Source organism: Bubalus bubalis, chromosome 3, assembly GCF_019923935.1.
Source record: "Bubalus bubalis isolate 160015118507 breed Murrah chromosome 3, NDDB_SH_1, whole genome shotgun sequence".
In the NCBI taxonomy this organism is placed as follows: Eukaryota; Metazoa; Chordata; class Mammalia; order Artiodactyla; family Bovidae; genus Bubalus; species Bubalus bubalis.
Window position 1 is genome coordinate 24,543,466 of NC_059159.1, and position 22,490 is coordinate 24,565,955.

Below are 22,490 nucleotides of genomic sequence, written 5' to 3' on the forward strand. Positions count from 1 at the left end.
TCACATCTGGCCAATTTGTGTGGTTATTCACCGTAAGACAGAGACCTCAAGACCTGCGTAGCCTAAAATATGTATGTATTATCTTCCCTTTACAGAAAAAGTGTGTTGGACTCTGCTCTATATTGTGAGAAAGAAAATGTTCTAGTAACAGAAATTTCAGATATGCAGAAAATAGCAATGATTTTTTTTTTTCTTTAGCAATGATTTTCAAAAGGGGCAGGCACATACCAGAAAATTGAGGATGAGATGTGTACTTAATAATAGATAACATGAGGTTTGTTTGCTTTAAACTTGAGAAATATGGTTCTAAATAATCCAAGGATCAAAAATAATCCCAATCAAAAAAAATAACTCCAATCAAAATCATAGCAGAATTTTTTTTTAACAAATCATTTGAGTATAAGTTGCCATCTTGCCCCTGTTACTCCCGAATGCTTTATAGAAAGTGTGTAATTCTTATACACAAGAAGGACATTCTGTATAACAACAGCACAACCATCAAGCATAGAAACCAGCAAGGATGCACACTAACTTTTAATTCAGAGACTCCATTCAGGTCTCACCACTTGCCCCAGTGATTCCTTTGTGGCAAAAGGATCTCCTAAAGGCTGATTTCATTTGTTCGAAGAGCATTCACAGTGCATCTTTTGTGAGATCATCATTTAGCTGCCTTCTAATTCTTCAGTTTGGAGATTTGGCATTATATTTTTCTATGCTAAGTAAACTGTTTTGTTTCAAATCAGCAGATAACATCTGTCAGCTTAGTACAGGGATGCCATCAGCCCTGTTTGTTGGGCATCAGCAGCGGGCAAATGTAGGTCTGGGCTAGTTGGAGAAGACTTGGGTGGACAAAGAGGTCCCCATTTCTTCCTTGGGGCAGGGAGATGGTGTTGCATTGAAACGTGGCAGGTGCCAGGACTCTCAGGGGGCACTGACTTTTTCTCTCTGGCCCCTCCCAGGTCTACATCCGTACGCCTTCTGGTGAGGTACAGACGGTCCTTGTCCAGGACAGCCCCCCAGCAACAGCTGCGACTGCCTCCACCACCACTTGTAGTAGCCCCGCATCCCGTGCTGCCCATCTGAGTGGGACCAGCAAAAAGCACTCGGCTGCAATTCTCCGAAAAGAACGACCCCTGCCAAAGATCGCTCCTGCTGGGAGCATCATCAGCCTGAACGCAGCACAGCTGGCAGCGGCAGCCCAGGCCATGCAGACCATCAACATCAACGGTGTCCAGGTCCAGGGCGTGCCCGTCACCATCACCAACACTGGCGGTGAGGGAAGTCCCCTGGGCCGGGGTGTGGGCAGCGTGCCTGCGCGTCCCACACATAGGCCTGATGTTTGCCTGGTCCCTTCCATCTCAAAAGCATGTTCCTTGGTCCTTATGGCAGCTTTGTGAGATAGTTTAAGACACATGTTGGCCCTTCCAACAGCTAAAGACCTTGAATATGATGGAGAGCATAAGATACACTCAGTAAAACTTTACAGCTAACATATGCATACAGAATAGTTTGGTGCAGACCAAAGACATGTTCAAGGGAGGCTCTGGGTAAAGGTACTTGAAGAAAAGCCTTGACTTAAGGTTGATAGAAGAGAAGGGAGCCTTTGGCAGCAAGACTGGCTTGAATGGCACTCAGTTTGGTGGCAATATTTAGTAATATCTTCAGTATGAAAGCCACGTTGCAGATCATAAAACACTAGTTACTGAGCAAAAATGGTTCATTGCATTCTTTAGCTGGGTGAAGGGTACTATTCAGAGTAGTTGAATCTGTCTGAATCTCCTCCCTTAATCCTTTCAAATGAATTTCAGGCACTTTAGCACTTTAGGCACTTAAACCTTTGGTTTAGCAGCTGGGAGGAGTTCAACTGCAGGCACTCCCCTGCTTTGATGGCTTTGTGCAAGTCCTGGGGGACTTGATTTACTCCAGAGGGCAAGGCACTGTCTCTCCCTCTATGAACAATAATTCCTGGATGCTTTTCTGGGAGCAGAGTTGGTGTCTCACAAGGACCTAAAGCTGGAGGAGATTCTGGAAAAGCGTTTCAAGATAAGACCCAGGTGGGCAGTGTCTGGAAGTGACCTCAGCCTGTGTAGCATAGTGGTTCTGGGCATTGACTATGAAGTTGATGACCTGGGTTCAGATCCAAGTTCTACAAGTTCTGGCTGTGTGACTGTGAGCCTCAGTTTCTTCATCTGTAAAAGGGCATGGCAACCCACTCCAGTATTCTTGCCTGGAGAATCCCAAGGGCGGGGGAGTCTGATGGGCTGCCATCTATGGGATCGCACAGAGTCGGACACGACTGAAGCAACTTAGCAGCAGCAGCAGCAGTACCTATTTCATGGGCTTATGAAGCTTCAGTTCAGTTCAGTCACTCAGTCGTGTCCGACTCTTTACGACCCCATGAATTGCAGCACGCCAGGCCTCCCTGTCCATCACCAACATTTAAGATCTCTAAAATGGTATCTGGCACACAGCAGGCTGAAAACTGTTAGCCACTATGACTCCCAACCTCACCCTGTGCAGGAGGGCAGACGGGTCAGGCTCCCTCCTCTGTGCCTTTCAGCTTCCTCACCCTGAACTCTGCCCCCGTCCTTCCCATAGGACAGCAGCAGCTGACTGTGCAGAATGTTTCTGGAAACAACCTGACCATCAGTGGGCTGAGCCCCACCCAGATCCAGCTGCAGATGGAACAGGCCCTGGCTGGAGAGACCCAGCCTGGGGAAAAGCGGCGCCGCATGGCCTGCACGTGTCCCAACTGCAAGGACGGAGACAAGAGGTAATTCGAGGCAACTGGCCAGGTGGCCAGCCCAGCGTGTGCCCTGTCCCCCAAGCCCTCCCTGGAACACAGAGAGGGGACGAGGCAGCAGTTCCCGCCACCTGGCCTCTTCCCCTTCCTGTGCTCTCCGGCCTGACCCCACGTCCTCTCTCTATCCTGTCCTGCCCCATTCAACCCAATTCCCAGGTCTGGAGAGCAGGGCAAGAAGAAGCACGTGTGCCACATCCCCGACTGCGGCAAGACTTTCCGTAAGACGTCCCTGCTTCGGGCTCACGTGCGCCTGCACACCGGCGAGCGGCCCTTTGTTTGCAACTGGTTCTTCTGTGGCAAGAGGTTCACACGGAGCGACGAGCTCCAGCGGCATGCCCGCACCCACACAGGTCTGCTTCCCTCCCCTGCAGCGCCCTCCAACCCACCCCCATGTCAGCTCCCCACCAGCGACATGGAGATTCCTGGCCTGGCCACGGTACTGCCACACTGATCGCAGGGTACAGACTGCTTCTCCAGTGCAGGACTACCCGGGAGGTTCTCACAAGCCTTGCCTTTTTCACAGTGTTGCCCACAATGAGGTCACTTGCACTGCATGGCCTTGATGACTTCTGCCACAGCTGCATAGTTATTTAACAAGCACTGTGCCAAGCATGTTTTTGTGGTTGTTGTTCAGTCTTTAAGTCATGTCTGACTCTTTGCAACCCCATGGACTACAGCACGCCAGGCTCCTCTGTCCTCCACTCTCTCCAGGAGTTTGCTCAGATTCATGTCCATTGAGTCGGTGATGCTATCTCACCATCCCATCTTCTGTTGCCCTCTTCTCCTTTTGCCTTCTATCTTTCCTAACATCAGGGTCTTTTCCAGTGAGTTGGTACTTTGCATCAGGTGGCCAAAATATTGGAGTTTCAGCTTCAGCATCAGTCCTTCCAGCATTCAGGGTTGATTTCCTTTAGGACTGACTGATTTGATCTCCTTGTAGGCCACGGGACTCTTAAGAGTCTTCTCTAGCACCACAATTTGAAAGCATCAATTTCTTGGCACTCAGCCTTCTTTATAGTCCAACTCTCACGTCCGTACATGACTACTGGAAAAATGATAGCTTTGAATAGATGGACGTTTGTTGGCAAAATGATGTCTGTGCTTTTTATTTTTTTTTATTTTTTTATTTTTTTGTGCTTTTTAATATGCTGTCCAGATTTCTTTCCAAGGAGCAAGTGTCTTAATTTCATGGTTGCAGTCGCTATTTGCAATAACTTTAGAGCTCAAGAAAATAAAATCTGTCACTGCTTCTACTTTTTCCCCTTCTATTTACCAAGAAGTGATGGGACCGGATGCCATGATCTTAGTTTTTTTTGAATGTTGAGTTTTAAGCCAGCTTTTTCACTCTCCTCTTTCACCCTTATCAAGAGGCTCTTTAGTTTCTCTTCACTTTCTGCCATTATAGTGGTATCATCTGCATATCTGATATTGTTGGTATTTCTCCTAGCAATCTTGATTCCAGCTTGTGATTCATCCAGCCCAGTATTTCATGTGATGTACTCTGCATGTAAGTTAAATAAGCAGGGTTGACAATATACAGCCTTGTTGTACTCCTTTCCCAATTTTGAACCCAGTCAGTTGTTCCCTGTCCAGTTCTAATTGTTGCTTCTTGACCTGCATATAGGTTTCTCAGGAGACAGGTGAGATGGTCTGGTATTATCTTTGTAAGAATTTTTCTAGTTTGTTGTGATCCACACAGTCAAAGGAGTAGTAGTCAATGAAGCAGAAGTAGATTTTTTTGTGTGTGTGGAATTCCCTTGCTTTCTCTACAGCAAAGGTTAGCAGTTTGAGCTCTGATTCCTCTGTCTTTTCTAAACCCAGCTTGTAGATCTAGAAGTTCTTAGTTCACATATTGCTGAAGCCTAGCTTGAAGGATTTTGAGCATAACCTTGCTAGTATGTGAAATGAGCCCAAGTGTACGGTAGTTTGAGCGTTCTTTGGCATTGCCCTTCTTTGGGGTTGGAATGAAAACTGACCTTTTCCTGTCCTGTGGCCACTGCCTAGTTTTCCAAATTTACTGACATATTGACTGCAGCATTTTAACAGAATTATCTTCTAAGATTTTAAATATCTCCTCACACCTGGAATTCCATCATTTTTACTAGCTTTGTTTGTAGTAATGCTTCCTGAGGCCCACTTGATGTCAGACTCCAGGATGTCTGGCTGTAGGTGAAAGATCAAACCATTATGGTTATCAGGGTCATTAAGATCTTTTTTGTATAGGTCTTCTGTGTATTCTTGCCACCTCTTCTTAATCTTGTCTGCTTCTGTTGGATCCTTACTGTTTCTGTCCTTTATCGTTCCCATCCTTGCATGAAATGTTCCCTTGATATCTCCAATTTTCTTAAAGAGATCTCTAGTCTTTCCCGTTCTGTTGTTTTCCTTTCCTTTGCATTGTTCATTTAAGAAGACCTTCTTATCTCTCCTTGCTATTCTCTGCAATTCTGCATTAAGTTGGGTTTATCTTTCCCTTTCTCCCTTGCCTTTTGCTTCTCTTATTTCCTCAGCTATTTGTAAAGCCTCCTCAGACAAGCATTTTGCCTTCTTACATTTCTTTTTCTTGGGGATGGTTTTGGTCACCACCTCCTGTACAGGTTACAAACCTCCGTCCACCCTCAGTCCTTCAAGCACTCTGTCTACCAGATCTAATCCCTTGAATCTATTCATCACCTCTGCTGTATAATCACAAGGGATTTGATTTAGGTCATATTTGAATGGCCTAGTGGTTTTCCCTACTTTATTCAATTTAAGCCTGAATTTTGCAATAAGGAGCTCATGATCTGAGCCACAGGCAGCTCCAGGTCTTGTTTTTACTGACTGTATAGAGCTTTTCTATGTTTGTCTACAGAGAATATATAATCAATCTGATTTGGGTGTTGACCATCTGGTGATGTCCATGTATATAGCTGTCTCTTAGGTTGTTAGAAAAGGGTCTTTTCCTATGACCAGTGTGTGCTCTTGACAAAACTGTTAGCCTTTGCCCTGCTTAATTTTGTACTTGAAGGCCAAACTTGCCTGTAATCCAGGTTTGTCTTGACTTCCTACTTTTATATTCCACCCCTATACTGAAAAGGAGATCTTTTTGTGGTGTTAGTTCTAGAAGGTGTTGTAGGTCTTTATAGAACTGGTCAGCTTCAGCTTCCTCAGCATCAGTGGTTAGGGCATAGACTTGGATTACTGTGATGTTGAATGGTTTACCTTGGAAACAAGCCAAGATCATTCTGTTGTCTATGAGGTTGCACCCAAGTACTGCATTTCGGGCTCTTTTGTAGACTATGAGGGCTACTCTGTTTCTTCTAAAGAATTGGTTATCTGAATTAAATTCGCTCATTCCCATCCATTTTAGTTCACTGATTCCTAAGATGTCGATGTTCAGTCTTGCAATCTCCTAGACATTTTCTCATTAACTAATTTAATTGCCATACGACTCTATGCGAACAGTACTATGATTTTGCCCATTTTCTGAGGCATGGAGCGGGAGCAGGGTCACATAGCCAGTGACTGGTGGAGCTGGTTCAGCCCAGGCCCTCTGGCTCCCAGCTTTCCTACTGTTATTTAACAAATGATTTTCCTTAAATCATTTCACTATTTTTACTCTTTTATGTCCAGTGAAGGATTAACTTTTCACATCACAGACTTGAGACCATAGCTAAGTGTTTTAATGTACTGACAAATAAATACAAAACTATAAAGTAGAAAAATGTTCATCCGTCTACCACTTAAGACCTGGCTGCCTCCAGTGGTCCACAGCACATGCTTTGAGAACTGCTATTCTGGCAGATGCTCCCAGTGAGCAGACACGTGGCCTGGGCCTGGGACGCGAGGCCAGTAGGAGGGGCAGGTCTCACCCACCCTCTGTAGCCTCAGAGTCAATACTCAGAACAGTAGCTAACCCAGCCCAGGTGGTGGGTGTGATTCGGGCTGTTAGTGCTCAGGCTGGCAGGTCAGAGGGGAGAGGGCTTTTCCTGTGATGGGGAGGACTTTGAGCCGGGGTTAGGCAGAGGGACACATATCTGTGAGTGACAGGCATCTCCTCTTCCCAGGGGACAAACGCTTCGAGTGTGCCCAGTGTCAGAAGCGCTTCATGAGGAGTGACCACCTCACCAAGCATTACAAGACCCACCTGGTCACGAAGAACTTGTAAGGCCAACTGAGGCAGAGGCCCCACAGATGCAGACCTGCCCGTGTCCTGCCTGGGCCTCTGGCAGAAAGGAGGCCCACGCTGTCATGGGCCCGCCTCAACCCCCGTTCCTGTTGTGCGACTGTCCCCACAGGAAGGGGCTCTGCTGCCCCATATGCACCTCCTTCTGAAGCCCCTTGGCTCCGCCCTGGCCCTCCCCTCTCACCACAAGCTCCTGGCCTGCCCAAACCATGGACACTGGCCATGCCCAATGAGACGTTCTAAATCAGGACGAGTGGGAACCCTTATTTCCAAAGGAAAAACATGAATTTCACTCCGTCGAGGAGCAAAGTGAGCCCCCTCCCCCCAACACTGCCGGAGTCGCATCGTGCCATGCCCCCTCCCTCTCCTGCACCTCTCTGGCCCCCTCGGCCACTGCGGACGCCTGGACGTCCGGGGCCCTGCACCCAGGGCTCCGCTGGCAGCCAGTCCGCCTCCACTCCACACGCCCCACCCCACCCCGATTCTCCTCCAGCACATTCCAACTTTCTATTTAAAAAGTAAAGCTACCCACCCACTCCCTGATTCCCCTCTTTTTCTATGGAGAACGTTGCCTTATACTCTACTTCCGATGATGAACACTGTGTATTGTGTGTGCTTTAAAGTTTATTTAATTGCTCCCTTCTTCCTGTCCTTGTTACTCACCTCCCCCATGCCTGCTTTTAGTTTAGGGTTTTTGGGGGGCAATGATGAGCATATGAATTTTTTTTTCTCACTTAGCAATTCTCTTTTCTAAATGACACAGCATTTCAACTCGAATCTGGATTCAGATGAAACACCTTCCCATCCGGAACCTCGTCCCTCTCCCCATCATCTCCCCTACCCTGACCAGCCCAAGCCCTACTTGTGTACAGTGTATATTGTATAATAGACAATTGTGTCTACTACATGTTTAAAAACATATTGCTTGTTATTTTTGAGGCTTTTAAATTAAAACAAAAATCCAACTTTATTTTTAGTTGTAACTGCTTGAGGTATGTTTTATGAATTAAGTGACAGATTTGTTATCCTTTATTAACGATGTACTTTGTTGGTCAGCGCTGGGCTGACAAAAATTTTTTCTTGCTAATAAATTTAGTTGCCTGAGGCAAAATCTGCAACTTGGCAATGCAGCTTCCTTTGTCTTTTCCCTGGTAGCAGGGAATCCTGAGAAGGGAGCCCTGGTCTCTTCAGAGCAATCCACACTGGGACCAGGGTGGGGCCTTGCCCTTCTGACCTTGGCAAATCCAGGACGCAGCCCAGAAAGGGCCTCAGCCACACGGACCTGGCATTGGCACAAGCCCCCAGACCACCTGGTGGGACTCCAGAGGGCTGGGCTTGGTGCAGGAGTTTCTGCTTTGTTTTGCCTGGTTTTGTCCAGATCGAAGCAGGCAGACTCTGTCCACAGGCTCAAGTCAATAGCAATGCCTTCCTTACCAGCATGTGAATTCCTCCACTCAACTCTCCAACCCCTGGAGGAGAGCTTTGGCCTCCGAGCCCGTTAATAAGAAGCTTGGGAGAGAAACCCAAAAGGACCTCACCTCAGTCACTTGCAGAAGGCTAAAGAATCGGGAGAAAACAATTCCCCAAGACCCCTTCCCAGGGTGGAGGGCCAGGCCAGAACCCAGCTCGAGAGAGAACCCTGGCCACAGATTCTGTTTTTCTTCTATCCCCTCACCCCAGCACCCCAGGGAAGGCAGCAGGCTAATTTTGGTTTTTACTGCAGATCTGAATTTTTGGAGGGGTGGGGATGGGGCAAGGCTATGAGGGGATCCGGCCTCGTGATGGTAGGCAGGCTGAGATTAGAGCCAGTTCACTACCTGTGTTTAAACCTAGGAAGGGCCTGAAGAGCATCTGGGCTGAAGGAGAAGAGACAAGTTGTTCTCAAGCATATAGAGGATGGTATGTGCTTTTCTTATATCAACAATTCCTCGTAACCAGCCTCAGAAGGATCCAGCCATGGTGGCGTTCTGTGCAGGAGTGGCAGGGCTCGCTTGGAGCTCTCCACCCGCTTAACTCGGTTTCCTCTGCCACCAGCAGCCTGCATTTTTGCAAGCAAACATCTTGTCTTTAGAGCCTGAACACCCTCACATCAGCTGAAGAAATAAAGAGATGGATCACAGGTTTGTCTGCCCTGATGACTTCTTTATTAAGGTAGGGAGGCCCGTCCAACAAGCATACTTAAGCCCTTTGAGTGATACCAGACCCACCACTGACTTCCCTGACATGAAGCCTCCTACCTAGCCCAGCAGCCCCACCTCTCATCGCTGCACTGGCAGGAGGCAGAAGACATGAGGTATATTCATCACTCTCGAGCGTGGAGCATGTGACCAGAAAACTGCCGTACTGTCTCCTGGATTGGGACTAGCGGAAAGAAGGGGAATGTTAACAACTGATCTCTTTCTGCCACATGTTCCCCACCGGCTTTGCTCTCAGCCACAAAGAACTATCCTTTCCTGGGAACTGGTTTATGCTTCAAGGGCGGAAGCTGACCTGAATCCTCGGCATCCTTTGGAAATGAGGTGCCAACGCATGCTGTCACTCAGGGTTTCCCTTCTCCAGTGAGACACATACCTGATCATCTCTACCTCCTATGGGACGCCTGAGTTAGAAGGGGAGCAGGAAGATGTATTCTGCCTGGCATGGCTAATGGCCTGAGGAAAGAACAGAGAGACCCAGTGGCTAATTAGCCCTCATCTGCTTCAATCTATCCCTTACTGAGACTTAAGAGTTGCAGGGGTGGGGACTGTTAGAGTGATGCAGCCCAAGCTCACTGCAGGCCAGAGGCCTCCCCAGGACACCTGATTGGCCCTGGTTGAAAATGACACCCCCATCAGGCCACCCCCAGCAGTGTGAGAGTGGGGGTCACACGGAGTTCCCCGCCCAGGGTCCAGTGCTCCAAGGCCACCTCTCTTGTCTGTTCAGTGATGCTCAATGCTGCAGCTCACCCATCCCAGATACTAGGATTAGGAGGCTGAATAAAAGGGGTCTGGGAAAGACTCTCCTCTCCTGAAGGCACATCGGGCACGATTTTTTCCTAACTAAACCAGCAAGTAGACCTCAGGCATCCTTCAAACTACTAAGCCCATCTTGACAATTACCCTTTGAGGCCCTGCACTTGAGTTTAATGATGGGAGCCACCTGTAGCAGCTCAGGTCACTGGACCCATCAGGGGCTCGTGGCCGAGGTCTAGATGGTGGTGGATTCAGGGAATCTAACTTGGGGGTCAGGGACCTTCTGTGATCTGACCAAGGTCTCTGGGGCTGGGAACTGCTACTCAAGGAACTGCAATAATCTCAGGACAGGTGACAGTTGGGTTTCCTAGTGAAGGGGCCCTCAGGGAGTAGAAGAGCAGGAAGTGAGCCTGGGAGGATGGAATAAAGAACAGGAGTGTGGGTGAAAAGAAAGCAAAGAACGGAGGGAGAAGCAGAGAATCAGGGCTTGGAGAGGAGCATCAGATACCTGCTCACTGGGATCCTGGGAAAGAGGAAATAAATGACCACAGGTCAGGCCAAGACAATTGACCAGGAGTCCTTAAATAAAACTAAGGAGCCACAAGGTCATGTCCTTTGGGCCTGCTGAGACCCCATCAGGCCTCCTCCCGCTCCTGTGGCTCACTCAGTGCTGGGGCTAAGATAGACGCCCCAGAGCTCACTCAGCCTTGGAAACCTTAACATCCCTCCAGTCCTACCAGATGCCCAAAACCCCAAGCTCCACTCACCAGGTTCAGAGAAGCTTAAGAAAAGCAGATTATGCATAAATATTACACATTAGCATTTCCTGGCTGGGATTGTGAGAAGGAGCCGGGGACATTAAGGAGTCCTTCCCATGAAGGAGCTTCTCATGGGGTACACATATGAAAACGAAGGGACATATTTGGGAAGCAGCCCGTGAGCACGTGAAAAGGATCACATGAGGGGTTAACCCCATAACTGCAAGCGGGACACTTGGGTAAGGGTCAGCCTCCTTGCACCCCACTCTGGGTCCCCTGGTAACCACACTCAGGGTTCAGGCATCTGCCAACAGAGCACCAAGTACCCCTCTGTGCGTTCTGAGGCTCCAGGCTGAGTTCACCCAAGGCCGGGCCAGAGAATTCCTGAGATTTGGGCCCCCAGTAAACCTGGGGTTGGTTTCAGCCTGCTGTTGGTTCCCTGGAAAGCTGGGGGCTGTACTGCATAAGCATCATTAACTCCCCCAGGTTCCCCTCCCTTCCCAGACATTCTCATCCTTCCCTATGGCTTCAAGTGCCACCTTGGAGGCTCATGACACCTAAACCATCCCATCAGTCTAGACCTCTCCCCCAGCTTCAGAAGGGCTTTTTCAACCTGACCACACGTGGTTGTCTCATAAACCCTCACACTCAACAGGCCTGATGGCGACTTCATCTTTCCCTGAAACCTCTGCTCCAACATGCCCTCACTTTAAAGAATAGCACCTTCCCTGGTGGCTCAGACGGTAAGGCGTCTGTCTACAATGTGGGAGACCCAGGTTCGATCCCTGGGTTGGGAAGATCCTCTGGAGAAGGAAATGGCAACCCACTCCCTTACTCTTGCCTGGAAAATCCCATGGATGGAGGAGCATGGTAGGCTACAGTCCATGGGGTCGCAAAGAGTTGGACACGACTGAGCAACTTCATTTTCATTCACCGCCCAGCTCACCTAAAGGCATCCTGCTGAGTTAAATCGTTCCTCTCTACTTCATACCCCCCAAACTCAGGCATCAGGCTCCCCACTCCCAGCTCTAGCTTAGAGAACAGCATCTCCCAATGTCTCCCTGCCACTGCCTCACCCTCCTTTGCCCATCACCTACTGGTAACCAGAGCCAAGTCCCCAAACAAAAATCCAGCCACCAAGATGTAACTGAAATGTATAATTTAATAAACAATTAGACTAAAAATGGTGATTTAAGAACATAAATGCAAAAGCATTTATGCATTTATGAAAACAGGCAAGAAATAATAGGCAATAGAAAACAGGCAAGGCATAGTCCCCAAACAAAGTCTCCAACGTTTTGCTGCATACTGAGAAATTGGGGTGTCTCTGTACAATGCAGTATTGCAATATAGCTTCTATTCATTAAAGACCTCCAAGAAAAGATTAGTAAATTTACAAAGTTGGGGGGTGGTAAGCAAAATATTTAAGAAAAGCAGTAAAAAAGAAATTCATTTCTCCCAAGCAGTCAAACCCCTTGCTGGGGTCACAGGAGGAGCAGCACCCACAGCGGGCATCATGTCCCCCCTCTGGTTTGCACTGCAGGGCCCCTTTGTGATCTAGACACCAAATTCCACTAGGCAGAAAGGCACAATACAAGCCTACTGATTATCTTCAAGACAAAGGGGAAATATAAAAAGGCAACTAGTTAAAAAAAAAAAAAAGGCAACTAGTTGTAAATTTCCTCACTAACAGCCAAGGATGGAAGAGGCTGTCAGAATCTAGTTCTTTTTCTTGCTACCTGGCCTTAAAAAAACTAGGAATTAGACACCCTGGTTCGACAGCAGCACAGGATGAAAACTGAGAAGAGATATCTAAAGCTGGCCCTTGCCACCTGTCTGATCTTTAGCTGTCACCTAGCCCCTGCCTCCTTGCCTGGCCTGTTTTCTCACCACCTTGCTCTGGCAGTATCACACTCAAGTTACTCCCTCTTCCTGGAATGACTGTTCTTTCCCCATCTGGAGAACAGTTACTCATTAAGACAAATCAAACGTCTGTTCCCTTTATGAAGCCTTTCCCAACTGCGTAACCCTTGGAGACCACGTTCTCATTTTTGCTCCCTTTACCTTGCAGATACATCTGTTAAACTTCCTGTAAGTCTTTAGTTTACACATCTGTCTCCCCCTATAGAGTGTAAGCTCCCTGTGGGCAGGAACCATGCACCTTTATCTTCATATTCTCAGACCTAGCTCAGTGCCTGGTCTTTAACACATGTCTTCCCCACTACACTGAGCCCTTGGCTTTTAAATTTTAAGCAAGCCATTCAAATGATCCTAGTCTTTGTGCCCCAGAATCTGGGCCCAGGGTCGCATAACCCAGCAGTGCTAAGAGTGTAGCCCCATGAACAAAACCATGTGAGCTGAAGAGTACTAATCACTGCTTATCCAGGTTCAAATGCAGGGAGGAGGGAAGCAATGGTCATATGTGGAAGAACAACCTCAACAAGAAAGAAAGTCCAGTCACCTCTCTCTCAATTGTGTCAATAGAGAAAAATGATGGCCACACAAAAAAATTTCAACCAGTGGAGAATCCATTGATCAACATCATTAAACCTTGAGATGAATTATTTCTTTGCAGCAAATTTGTCTTCCAGATGCCATTTGGCTCAAGCTACGTGCACGTAATAAAGAATGACAGTCATCTAATGCAGGGCTTAATGAAGCTCAGCAGTAATGCAAACACCTGGGCAGGGCAGGGAAGTTCTCCTTACCTGACACAGGCCTGGGGTGCCTGCCTAAAAGGCTCTTGCAGCTCCCCTTCTTGATGTTCAGGAAGGACTACAGAGAGGCCTTGACCCTAGGCTGCCCAGCCAAGTCAAAGCTGGAATGGGCACTGGTAAGTGTCCTATTACTCAGCCCCTAGTCCACAGCCTGGAAGTGACTTTGCATGGCAACCTGCTCGCCTGTGCCTTTAATTATGGTTGGTGACTCCAACTACCTAGAAGGGGCAAAATGTGAAAAAGGAGAAACAATAAAGAGGGAGGTGGGCCTGGAGCGGTGGGGCAATCTTTCCATCTACTGGAACACTGGGTAGTATGAGCTCTGCGGCAACCACAAAAGAGGAAACCATGAGGAAAGGGAGGAGCATGCTCTGACCTGCATTACAGAAATGAGGCTGGAGAGCGGCAGTTCAGAGCTGAAAGAGGAAGATGGTTCTCATCTGGGATAGTTTGATCCCACATTTCCCTCTTCCCCTTTCCCATCAGGCCATCTGCTTTCTTACCCATAGTCTTCTCCTGACCCAACTGATCCTCCCAGACACCAGAGTACCTCCCCATACTCACACACTATATACACACTCCTATCCCACGAGACCCGAAGTCACATTTCAACCTCTCCCACTCTCGAGCCCAAATTTCATCCCCCCACCAGATCGCCCCTTTCTGTGTCTCCAGAGTCTAGCCCCTAATTCCATTTTCCGTTTGTCCTTTCCAGACCGCCAATCTCTAAGCTAGCTTTCGGACATCTGCTAGGGGCGGGCCTCTTTCTTAATACTATCTCCACAAGCCCCCAGGGGCTCCTCCCTTGCCCCACCCGCCTGGGCCGCTGCAGTCCCTATACCTTTAACAAACCTCCACGTGCGTGTTAACCGAGGTGACAGCATTTCCTCGTCTCTTTGCTCCCGCCCCGGGAGGCGCCGTCCATTGGCTGCCGGGTTCCTCTGTTCTGTTTCTAATTGGCCTCGCTCCTGGAAAACTCCAACCAATGGCCTCTCCGCTCCCGGCTCCCTCCACCGACTCTGGCTTCCCATTGGTTCCCAGTGGCTCGGAGGACTTAGGCTGTCGGCCTGGCTTGGTGACTGGTAAATTCTTCCTTGCCGGGAGTTTCCCCGGCTAAGACACTGCTTCCGAACGCAACGGAACCCAGCGCGGAGCCACGCCGAGTCACGTGGCCAGCGGCCCCATGACATTCTGGCTGCGGAGCGTCATCGTGACGTTTGGGCGACCTGCCGAGTGGCCCCGCTGCCTCCGCCACCTCTGCAGCCGCGGTGCTGCCATGGACCTGGGACCGATGCGCAAGACTTACCGCGGGGACCCAGAGGTGCCGCTGCCCTGCAGGGCCTCCGCAGTCATCTCCCGAGGGGAGGGGCATGGAAGGGATCCTCTGGGGTTTCTGATCCACCTCTTGGGGCTCGGGGTTACCCCTATAGGAGAAGCGGGGGTTCAAAGACAATCAATGGGGGAGGGTTTCTGGAGAAACCAGGATGAAGGTGGACTCCAGAGGCAGCTCGTTATAGGCACTCAGGGCGCTCATTCGGGGGTTGCCTGGAAGGAATCCTGCAGGTCGTTGGGCACACTTCTAGGGCGGTTTACTCACTTCTCTGGGTCTCAGTTTCCTCACTTCACAAGTAATATCACTGACCTCACGGGGATGTTATGGACTTTGATATTTGTAAAATACCTCTGTTGTTCAGTCGCCAAGTTGCGTCAGACTCTTTGCAACCCCATGGACTGCACCGGGCCAGGCTTCCCTGCCCTTCAGTATCTCCCAAAATTTGCTCAGGTTCATGTTCATTGAGTTGGTGATGCTATCTAACCATCTCATCCTTTGCTGCTCTCTTCTTTTGCCCACTTTCTCATTTTGCCTTCAATCTTTCCAGCATCAGGATCTTTCCCAAGGAGTCGACTGTTTGCATCAGGTGGCCAAAGTAGTAAAGCTAGGATAGTGCCTGCTGCTGCTGCTGCCCCTAAGTCGCTTCAGTCGTGTCAGACTCTGTGCCACCCCATAAACGGCAGCCCACCAGGCTCCCCCGTCCCTGGGATTCTCCAGGCAAGAACACTGGAGTGGGTTGCCATTTCCTTCTCCAATGCGTGAAAGTGAAAGTGAAGTCACTCAGTCATGTCCCACTCTTAGCGACCCCATGGACTGTAGCCTACCAAGCTCCTCCATCCATGGGATTTTCCAGGCAAGAGTACTGGAGTGGGTGCCATTGCCTTCTCCTGAGAAAAAGTGCCTAGAACAGTGATAATCAGCTTGTTTAGTCACCAGTTTTCTCCAACTCTGCGACCCCATGAACTGAAGCCCGTCAGGTTCCTCTGTCCATGGAATTTCCCAGGCAAAAATACCGAAGTGGGTTGCCATTTCCTTGTCCAGGGGATCTTCCCAACCCAGGGATTAGAACATGTGTCTCCTGGATTGGCAGGCGGATTCTTTACCACTGAGCCACTTGGAGAGCTTATGTTTGTTGTTGTTGTTGTTTTTAAATGTAACTAGTTAATTTATTTTGTCTATTTTTGGTTGCTCTGGGTCTTCCTTGGGCAAAGGCTTCTCTCACTGGGGAGCATGGGGCTCTAGATGTGCGGTCTTCCCATAGCTGCAGCCCATGGACTTAGTGGCTGCCCCCCCGTCATGTGGGATCTTCCCAGACTAGGGATCAAACCCCAGCGCCCTGCATTGGCAGGTGGGTTTTAAACCACTGGACCCCAGGAAAGTCCATAAATGTTTGATAAATAAATAACACTTTGAGGAGGAGGAATAACTTACCTAGGGGTGCAGGAGAAAGCTCCTGGATCTTCTTTTTCTCTCCTCAGATGAGAAACCAAGAGAACTATTTTGGAATTAGGGCCCAGAGCCTGGTTACCAAATCTAGTTACATGTGAACATTTCCAGAAATGCTTGTTAAACATTGAGTTTTTCATTAAATCTCAGACTTGTTAGGGGAACGACTGACCCAAACTGCCCGCCCTGGCCAGGCCCCAAAGTAACCACTTGCATGAGTTATCTTAAACCAGAGGTCCCGGGAAGGAACCTGGAACTAACAAGCTAACACCAACTAGAAGAATTGAGAAAGGTCAAAAGGAGAGAGGAGACAATCTGTATGTCCTACCCACCTCCCAGAATCCTTCTGACTGGAATACATCTTGGCTGAGCAACGTGCGTGCCACCAGGAAGGACCCTGAGTCATAATGATTGGCCAGAGACAACCCAGAAACCAACAGCATCACCATAAAACATGAAACTGCAAGACATGTGGCAGAGCAGTTTCCTGGGTTCCCTTCCCCTGCTGCTTGCCGCCCGGGCCCTCTGTCCCAATAAAGTCTTGTTTTGACAGCAAGTGTACCTCCTTGGACAATTCATTTCTGAGTGTCAGACAAGAGCCCGCTCTCAGGCCCTGGAAGGGGTCCCCCTTTCTGCAATTGACCTGCTGAATGAGAATTTACTCGGTGGAGCCCAGGAGTTTTGTTTTTGTTTTTGTTTTTTTTAGGCTTCCCAGGTAATAGGTTTGACACCCGTTATATGAAACCCTGATTTGTCAAATTATTCACCATTTTGTACCTGTTTTCTCACCTATAAGATGAGGCTAACAGAACCTTCCTGGGGACAGGTTTTTGTTATGAGGACTAAATGAGTTAACACTCGAAAAGGGCCTAGAACAGAGCCATGTATACAGTAGACACTCTATGTGTTTGTAAAATGAAATAAAACTCTCCCTTCCCAGGCATTTGAGGAGACTCATCTGACCTCCCTGGACCCTGTGAAGCAGTTTGCTGCCTGGTTCGAGGAGGCTGTTCAGTGTCCTGACATAATGGAAGCCAACGCCATGTGTCTGGCTACGTGTACAAGGTAGGCATAGCCGTGGGCCCTTCTGTAGGTGGGTGCAGATGAAGTAGGAAATTTAGGAAGCTCTCAATTTGATGGATGACAACTTTATGATTCTAGTTCTATTATTAACATGCTGTGTGGCCTCAGGCAAGTAATTTGTCCTCTCTTGGCCTCGGTGTCCTTACCTGTAAACCAAAGATTAGACTTGACTCAATTCCATTTAGTGATAAAATGTAGTGCCTCATTCATCTCTGCCCTTGATGCTTCCACCTCCCAGTACACACACCCTTGTCTCCCTCAGCTCCCAGTCTCCCCATTTCCCATCTGGGGAGGTAGATCTCCATAAAGCCATCTCCCTCTCTTAAAATCTAGCATAGTGCTGGTTTGTATCATTCATTTGACAATCAGTCATAAATCCCTTGAGACATCTCTTGAATTAGCCTCATATTCAGCTCTTCTTCCCCTCCTCACTAAAGTGTAAGGCTTTGGAGCCAAGGCTCTTGTACTGTGCCCCTGGATACCCCCCAGAGCTAGTCTGCTTGGGCCACCTTAACAGAGACTGGGTGGCGTAACAGAAACTTGTTTTCTCACAGGTCTGGAGGCCAGAAGTCCAAAATCAAGGTTCTATCAGAGTTGGTTTCTAGCAAAACCTCTCTCGAGTCCTGGCTTACAGATGGCTGCCTTTCTGCTGTGTTCTCGCATGGCCTTCCCTTTGTGTATGCAGGGAGAGAGGGAGTTCTCTGGTGTCTCTTCCTTTTCTTATAAGGACACCAGTTCTACTGGATTAAAGTCCCACTCTTAGGATCTCAGTTAACCTTAATCATTCCCTAAAGGTCCCATCTCCACATACAGTCACATTGTGGGTGAGGGCTTCAAAAATGTTAGTGGAACCCACTTCAGTCCATTATAGGGCCCTAGGCAATGGAGTCATGCTTGCACCTCTGGGACAAACTCCCATGGGGCAGCTTGAGTGCCCAGAGAGTGCAGAATAAGGGGGCACAGGTGTAGGGGTGCTCAGACATCCTGTGGGGAGGGTCTCTCACCATGGTGCTCTGCTCTTTGCCCCAGAGATGGAAAACCGTCTGCCCGCATGGTGCTGCTGAAGGGCTTTGGCAAGGATGGTTTCCGCTTCTTCACAAACTTCGAGAGTCGAAAGGGAAAAGAGCTGGTGAGGGTTCACGGTAAACCCTTCCTGGGCCTGCAGAGTCCAGCCCTGGCTTCTTGGTCGCCTACTCATGCCACCCCTGCCCCAGTCCACTTGCCAGCCGCGCTCAGGCACTGTCCTGACTAGAGGCCTTTGCACTTGCCTTCTCTCTGCTGTGAATGAGGGCAAGCTTTAAGCACCTCCACCTCCCTAGCTGTTTATCTGAGTAGCTCCTGTTTCTTCAGGTCTCAGCCCCCACGTCACCTCCTCACGGAAGCCTCTGGACTCCCAGGCTGAGCCAGCCCCTCTCACTTCGGTCACTATAATTTACAAATTTCCTTTCTGCCATTGTTTTAGTTTCTAACTGCATGTATTTAGGAGATTATGTGATTAATGCTTATGTCCTCTGCTAAACAGTAAGCTTCGTGGGGGCGGGACTGCCTCTGAGATGTCTCTGTTATACCCCCAGCACCTGTCCTGGTGTTGAGCACAAAGCTGGCACTTTGTATGCGTTCAGTTAATGAATCCAAAATGAGTAGCTCTCCCCCAAGTCCAGTGCAGTCAAATGTGCATTTCAGAGGATTTGCAAATCTGTGGGTAAGAGAAATGGCAAGCCTCACTTCGGAGTCCCTCTGGCTGAGGTTTTCAATGCAGGTCTTCCATTGACTCTGTGAACCTGGGAGTGTTAGAGAACCTCTCTGAGCCTATCTCCACACCTGTAAAAGTAGGCCTACCTTTGGGGACTTAACGAGATGCTACAGTAAATGCATCTGCAGTGGGCCTGCGTGGTGCAGACCCCCTACCTTCCCCCTGTGCTCAGGCCTCCTCTCTGCTGTCCTGATGACCGTCTGTGGATTCTCTTCCATTTCCAGGACTCGAATCCCTTTGCTTCCCTTGTCTTCTACTGGGAGCCCCTGCACCGTCAGGTGAGTGAGAATTCCTGGGACAGCGGGGGGTGGACTGGAGGTAGGAGGGGCGTGAGTTTATGGCTGGACCTGGTGAAGGTCCCCAGGCTGCGTAAACATCCTGCCTTTCAAATGACTCTCACTTAGCTGGGCTACCTGGAGTCAGGCACAATGGGGCAGTGGATAAAGAGAAGAATAAAGAAGACTGGAGCCAGTGCTGGTCAGGAAGGCAGGTGGCCTTGAATGCTATCTAACCAGGGCCATCCCTGGGCAGGTGCGTGTGGAGGGGCCCGTGAAGAAGCTGCCTGAGGAGGAGGCTGAATGCTACTTCCACTCCCGCCCCAAAAGCAGCCAGATTGGGGCTGTGGTCAGTCACCAGAGTTCTGTGATCCCGGATCGGGAGGTGAGTGGGGCTTCTCCTCAGTCCTTTGAGTGGTGGGTGCCTTGGCTCAGCCCCAGAGGCTGTCCCCAGGGGATGCCAGGGCCCTCTCTCTCCAGAAAAGTGAAATGGATAGTCTCCCTGGGGAATGTGAATATGGGGAGCAGGGGTCAGGCCTCCTGTGTCTGTCTGACCCTCCTGTTGAACTGTGCCCCCGAAGGTCACCTGTGTCCCCAGCACCTGGCACGGAGCACAGGCCCTGTAAGTGGTGATTAAATGAATCACTGACTGAGTCTGGCCCTTCCTTCATTTCCTTCCCCTGGACAGTATCTGAGAAAGAAAAATAAGGAACTGGAGCAACTCTACCAGGAACAGGAGGTGCCAAAGCCAAAATACTGGTGAGTGATACGGGGGGGGGGTCACCTAGAAAGGGACACTGGGACCCTCATGCTTCCTTGAAGCCATGCTTGGAATTACAGATATACTCCTCCCTGGAAACCCTTGTCAGATGGATGCCAGCAGCTTCCTTCACGGGACCCTGGCATGGTGTGGAGGGTGGTGGGGGTTGCCTGGCTAGAAAAATGCACAGAGCACCAAACCGTCTACTTCTCCTTGTAGGGGTGGCTACATCCTGTACCCACAGGTGATGGAGTTCTGGCAGGGCCAAACCAACCGCCTGCACGACCGGATCGTCTTTCGACGAGGCCTACTAACCGAAGACTCCCCTCTGGGGCCCATGACCCACCGAGGCGAGGAAGACTGGGTCTATGAGAGACTTGCGCCCTGACTCCCAATCTGTTGGCACTGAGTGGAGCTGGAGCCAGTGCCCCAGAGAGGGTATGGGATGTGGGGCCAGACCCTTCTAAACTCAACCCATTTCCCTTCCTGCCTCTTATAGTCAGGGCCCTTCAGTGTTTACCCTTGGAATTCTCCGTAGTCAGCTAGTCTAGTGGAGTTTAACAGTGGCATAGACCATCACAAACAGAAAACCTCGTGATTATCTTCTCAACCTTAACTATGATTTATTGGATTAGCTCCCTGTAGGAGTGGGGCTGGTGTGACAGGGGGTGGGGCCCCAGCGGCCTTGTCTATTATCACATGACAAGAGTCTGACCAGAGCCGATTGGTCCCAGCAGAAGCACCTGAGGCAATCTAGCCAATCGGTTTTTCTTTTCTTTCAAATTTGAAATTTGAAATCTAGAAACTCAGGGCATAGGAGCTGTTGTAGCCAAGTAAATAATGGTGGCCTAGAAACAGCAACTTCTGGCTGCTGCTCTTGCAATTCTCTGAATGATCCATGGATCCCTTCTTCCCATGCCTGGGGTTGTCCAATTCCTCCTCCTACCTCAGAAAACCCATTGTCTGTAAAAAAAAAAAAAGGAGAGATTTATTTTTTCTTGGCTTAAACCAAGTCAGAATTGATGTGCTTATAACAAACCTTAACTAACTCATTTACTAATAGGATATTTTTAAACCTCTTACCCAACTGATAGCTGCCCTCCATTATCTGAAGAAGAGCAATATGGAAAAGAGACTAAATTTATTCTCTGTAGCTCTAAAGGACCCATAGGTGGAAGTTAGATGAAGTTAGATTTCATCTCAATATGGGAAGAAATTTCAAACAATTGGAGCTGCCTAAGAGGGAGTAGGTTAGTTAGTGAGTGTTCTGTCCCTGTCACACAGGAGTTTTGTAGAAGGAACTCATGCTAGTACCTGTGGGTCAGGAAGATTCTCATCAGGCCTTACTTTCCACATTTGTTTATAAAAGCTCAATGTATGTGAGGGCTTTCCAGGCGGTACTAGTGGTAAAGAACCCACCTGCCAGTGCAGGAGATGTAAGAGATGTAGGTTCAATCCCTGGATCTGGAAGATCCCCTGGAGGAGGGCATGGCAACCCATTCTAGTATTCTTGCCTGGAGAATGCCATCGACAGAGGAGCCTGGTGGGCTACCGTCCATAGGGTCGCAAAGAGTCAGACACGACTGAAGTGACTTAGCACAGCACATATGTATGTGAAATACGTATATGCATACATTTATATGTATTTCACTTTCCAGATATAAAATTAAATAATAGAGCTTATACTTTTCTGACACACATCCCTTTACCTCCCTTCCACCCCTACTGATGATGACTCCTAGGTCACTGGTTTTCACTGGAATTACCCAGGAGCTTTAAAAACCCTGCTGTTCAGTTCCACTCTCAGAGGTGATTTGACCAGTATGAGTGCACGCTGGACTTGGGGAAATTTCAAAGGTCCTTGGGAATTCTGTGTAGCCAAGGTTGAGAGCCCCTGTTAATAGATCCTTGCTACTTGCATTGGGCTTCCCTTGTGGCTCAGGTGGTAAAGAATCCGTCTGCAATACAGGAGACCTGGGTTTGATCCCTGGGTTGGGAAGATCCCCTGAAGAAGGGAAAGGCTACCCATTCCAGTATTCTGGCCTGGAGAATCCCATGGGCTATATAGTCCATGGGGTCAAAAAGAGTCAGACATGACTGAGCGACTTTGATTCACTTGCAGTGTAGTCTACAGGCCAGCACCTTTAGCTTCCCTTGGGAGCCTACCCCAGACCCATTGAATCCCACGCTGCTTTAAACAGGACCACCCCTGCTTCCAGGTAACCAGATTAGCCTCAACCTCTAAACCAACCACTTCTGCAGCTGGATTCTTCGGTAGCATTTGGCTGAGGCCTGTGCTGAGCTATAGTCTTCGAGCACAAGTCTGGTGTCCAGGGGTAACGTGGATGAGTGGCCTCCAGGCTACGGAGAGGAGCTAGGCTGGGCAAATGTTTGCTGTGACTAAGCCAGGATCAGAGAACTGACTGTTTGCACACATTGGCCATTGAGC

The 22,490-nt window shown here is 49.0% G+C and overlaps 2 protein-coding genes across 4 annotated transcripts in view; both read left to right on the top strand.

Moving 5' to 3' along the window:
- The window catches only part of SP2 (Sp2 transcription factor), a 31,187-nt gene extending 23,104 nt beyond the window's left edge, over positions 1 to 8,083 (top strand). For all 3 annotated transcript variants that reach the window (XM_006074315.4, XM_025280257.3, XM_044939049.2), the window contains exons 4-7: positions 960 to 1,272; positions 2,599 to 2,773; positions 2,960 to 3,153; positions 6,847 to 8,083. In XM_006074315.4, the coding sequence (XP_006074377.2) occupies positions 960 to 1,272; positions 2,599 to 2,773; positions 2,960 to 3,153; positions 6,847 to 6,947 (783 nt within the window). In that variant the 3' untranslated portion in view covers positions 6,948 to 8,083. The remainder of the gene's footprint in view (positions 1 to 959; positions 1,273 to 2,598; positions 2,774 to 2,959; positions 3,154 to 6,846) is intronic.
- Positions 8,084 to 14,430: 6,347 nt separating this feature from the next.
- On the top strand, positions 14,431 to 21,338 carry PNPO (pyridoxamine 5'-phosphate oxidase). The gene is made up of 7 exons (XM_006074312.4): positions 14,431 to 14,712; positions 17,111 to 17,235; positions 18,283 to 18,382; positions 19,231 to 19,284; positions 19,538 to 19,666; positions 19,970 to 20,040; positions 20,261 to 21,338. The coding sequence occupies exons 1-7, from the start codon at positions 14,575 to 14,577 to the stop codon at positions 20,427 to 20,429; spliced, it is 786 nt and encodes a 261-aa protein (XP_006074374.1). The 5' UTR covers positions 14,431 to 14,574; the 3' UTR covers positions 20,430 to 21,338.
- The last annotated feature ends 1,152 nt before the right edge of the window (positions 21,339 to 22,490 follow it).

Coding starts and splice junctions, on each gene's coding strand:
- PNPO (XM_006074312.4), top strand. CDS start 14,575: ATGACATTCTGGCTGCGGAGCGTCATCGTGACGTTTGGGCGACCTGCC. Junction 19,667..19,969: donor CTGTGATCCCGGATCGGGAG/GTGAGTGGGGCT, acceptor TCCCCTGGACAG/TATCTGAGAAAGAAAAATAA. Junction 20,041..20,260: donor GTGCCAAAGCCAAAATACTG/GTGAGTGATACG, acceptor TTCTCCTTGTAG/GGGTGGCTACATCCTGTACC.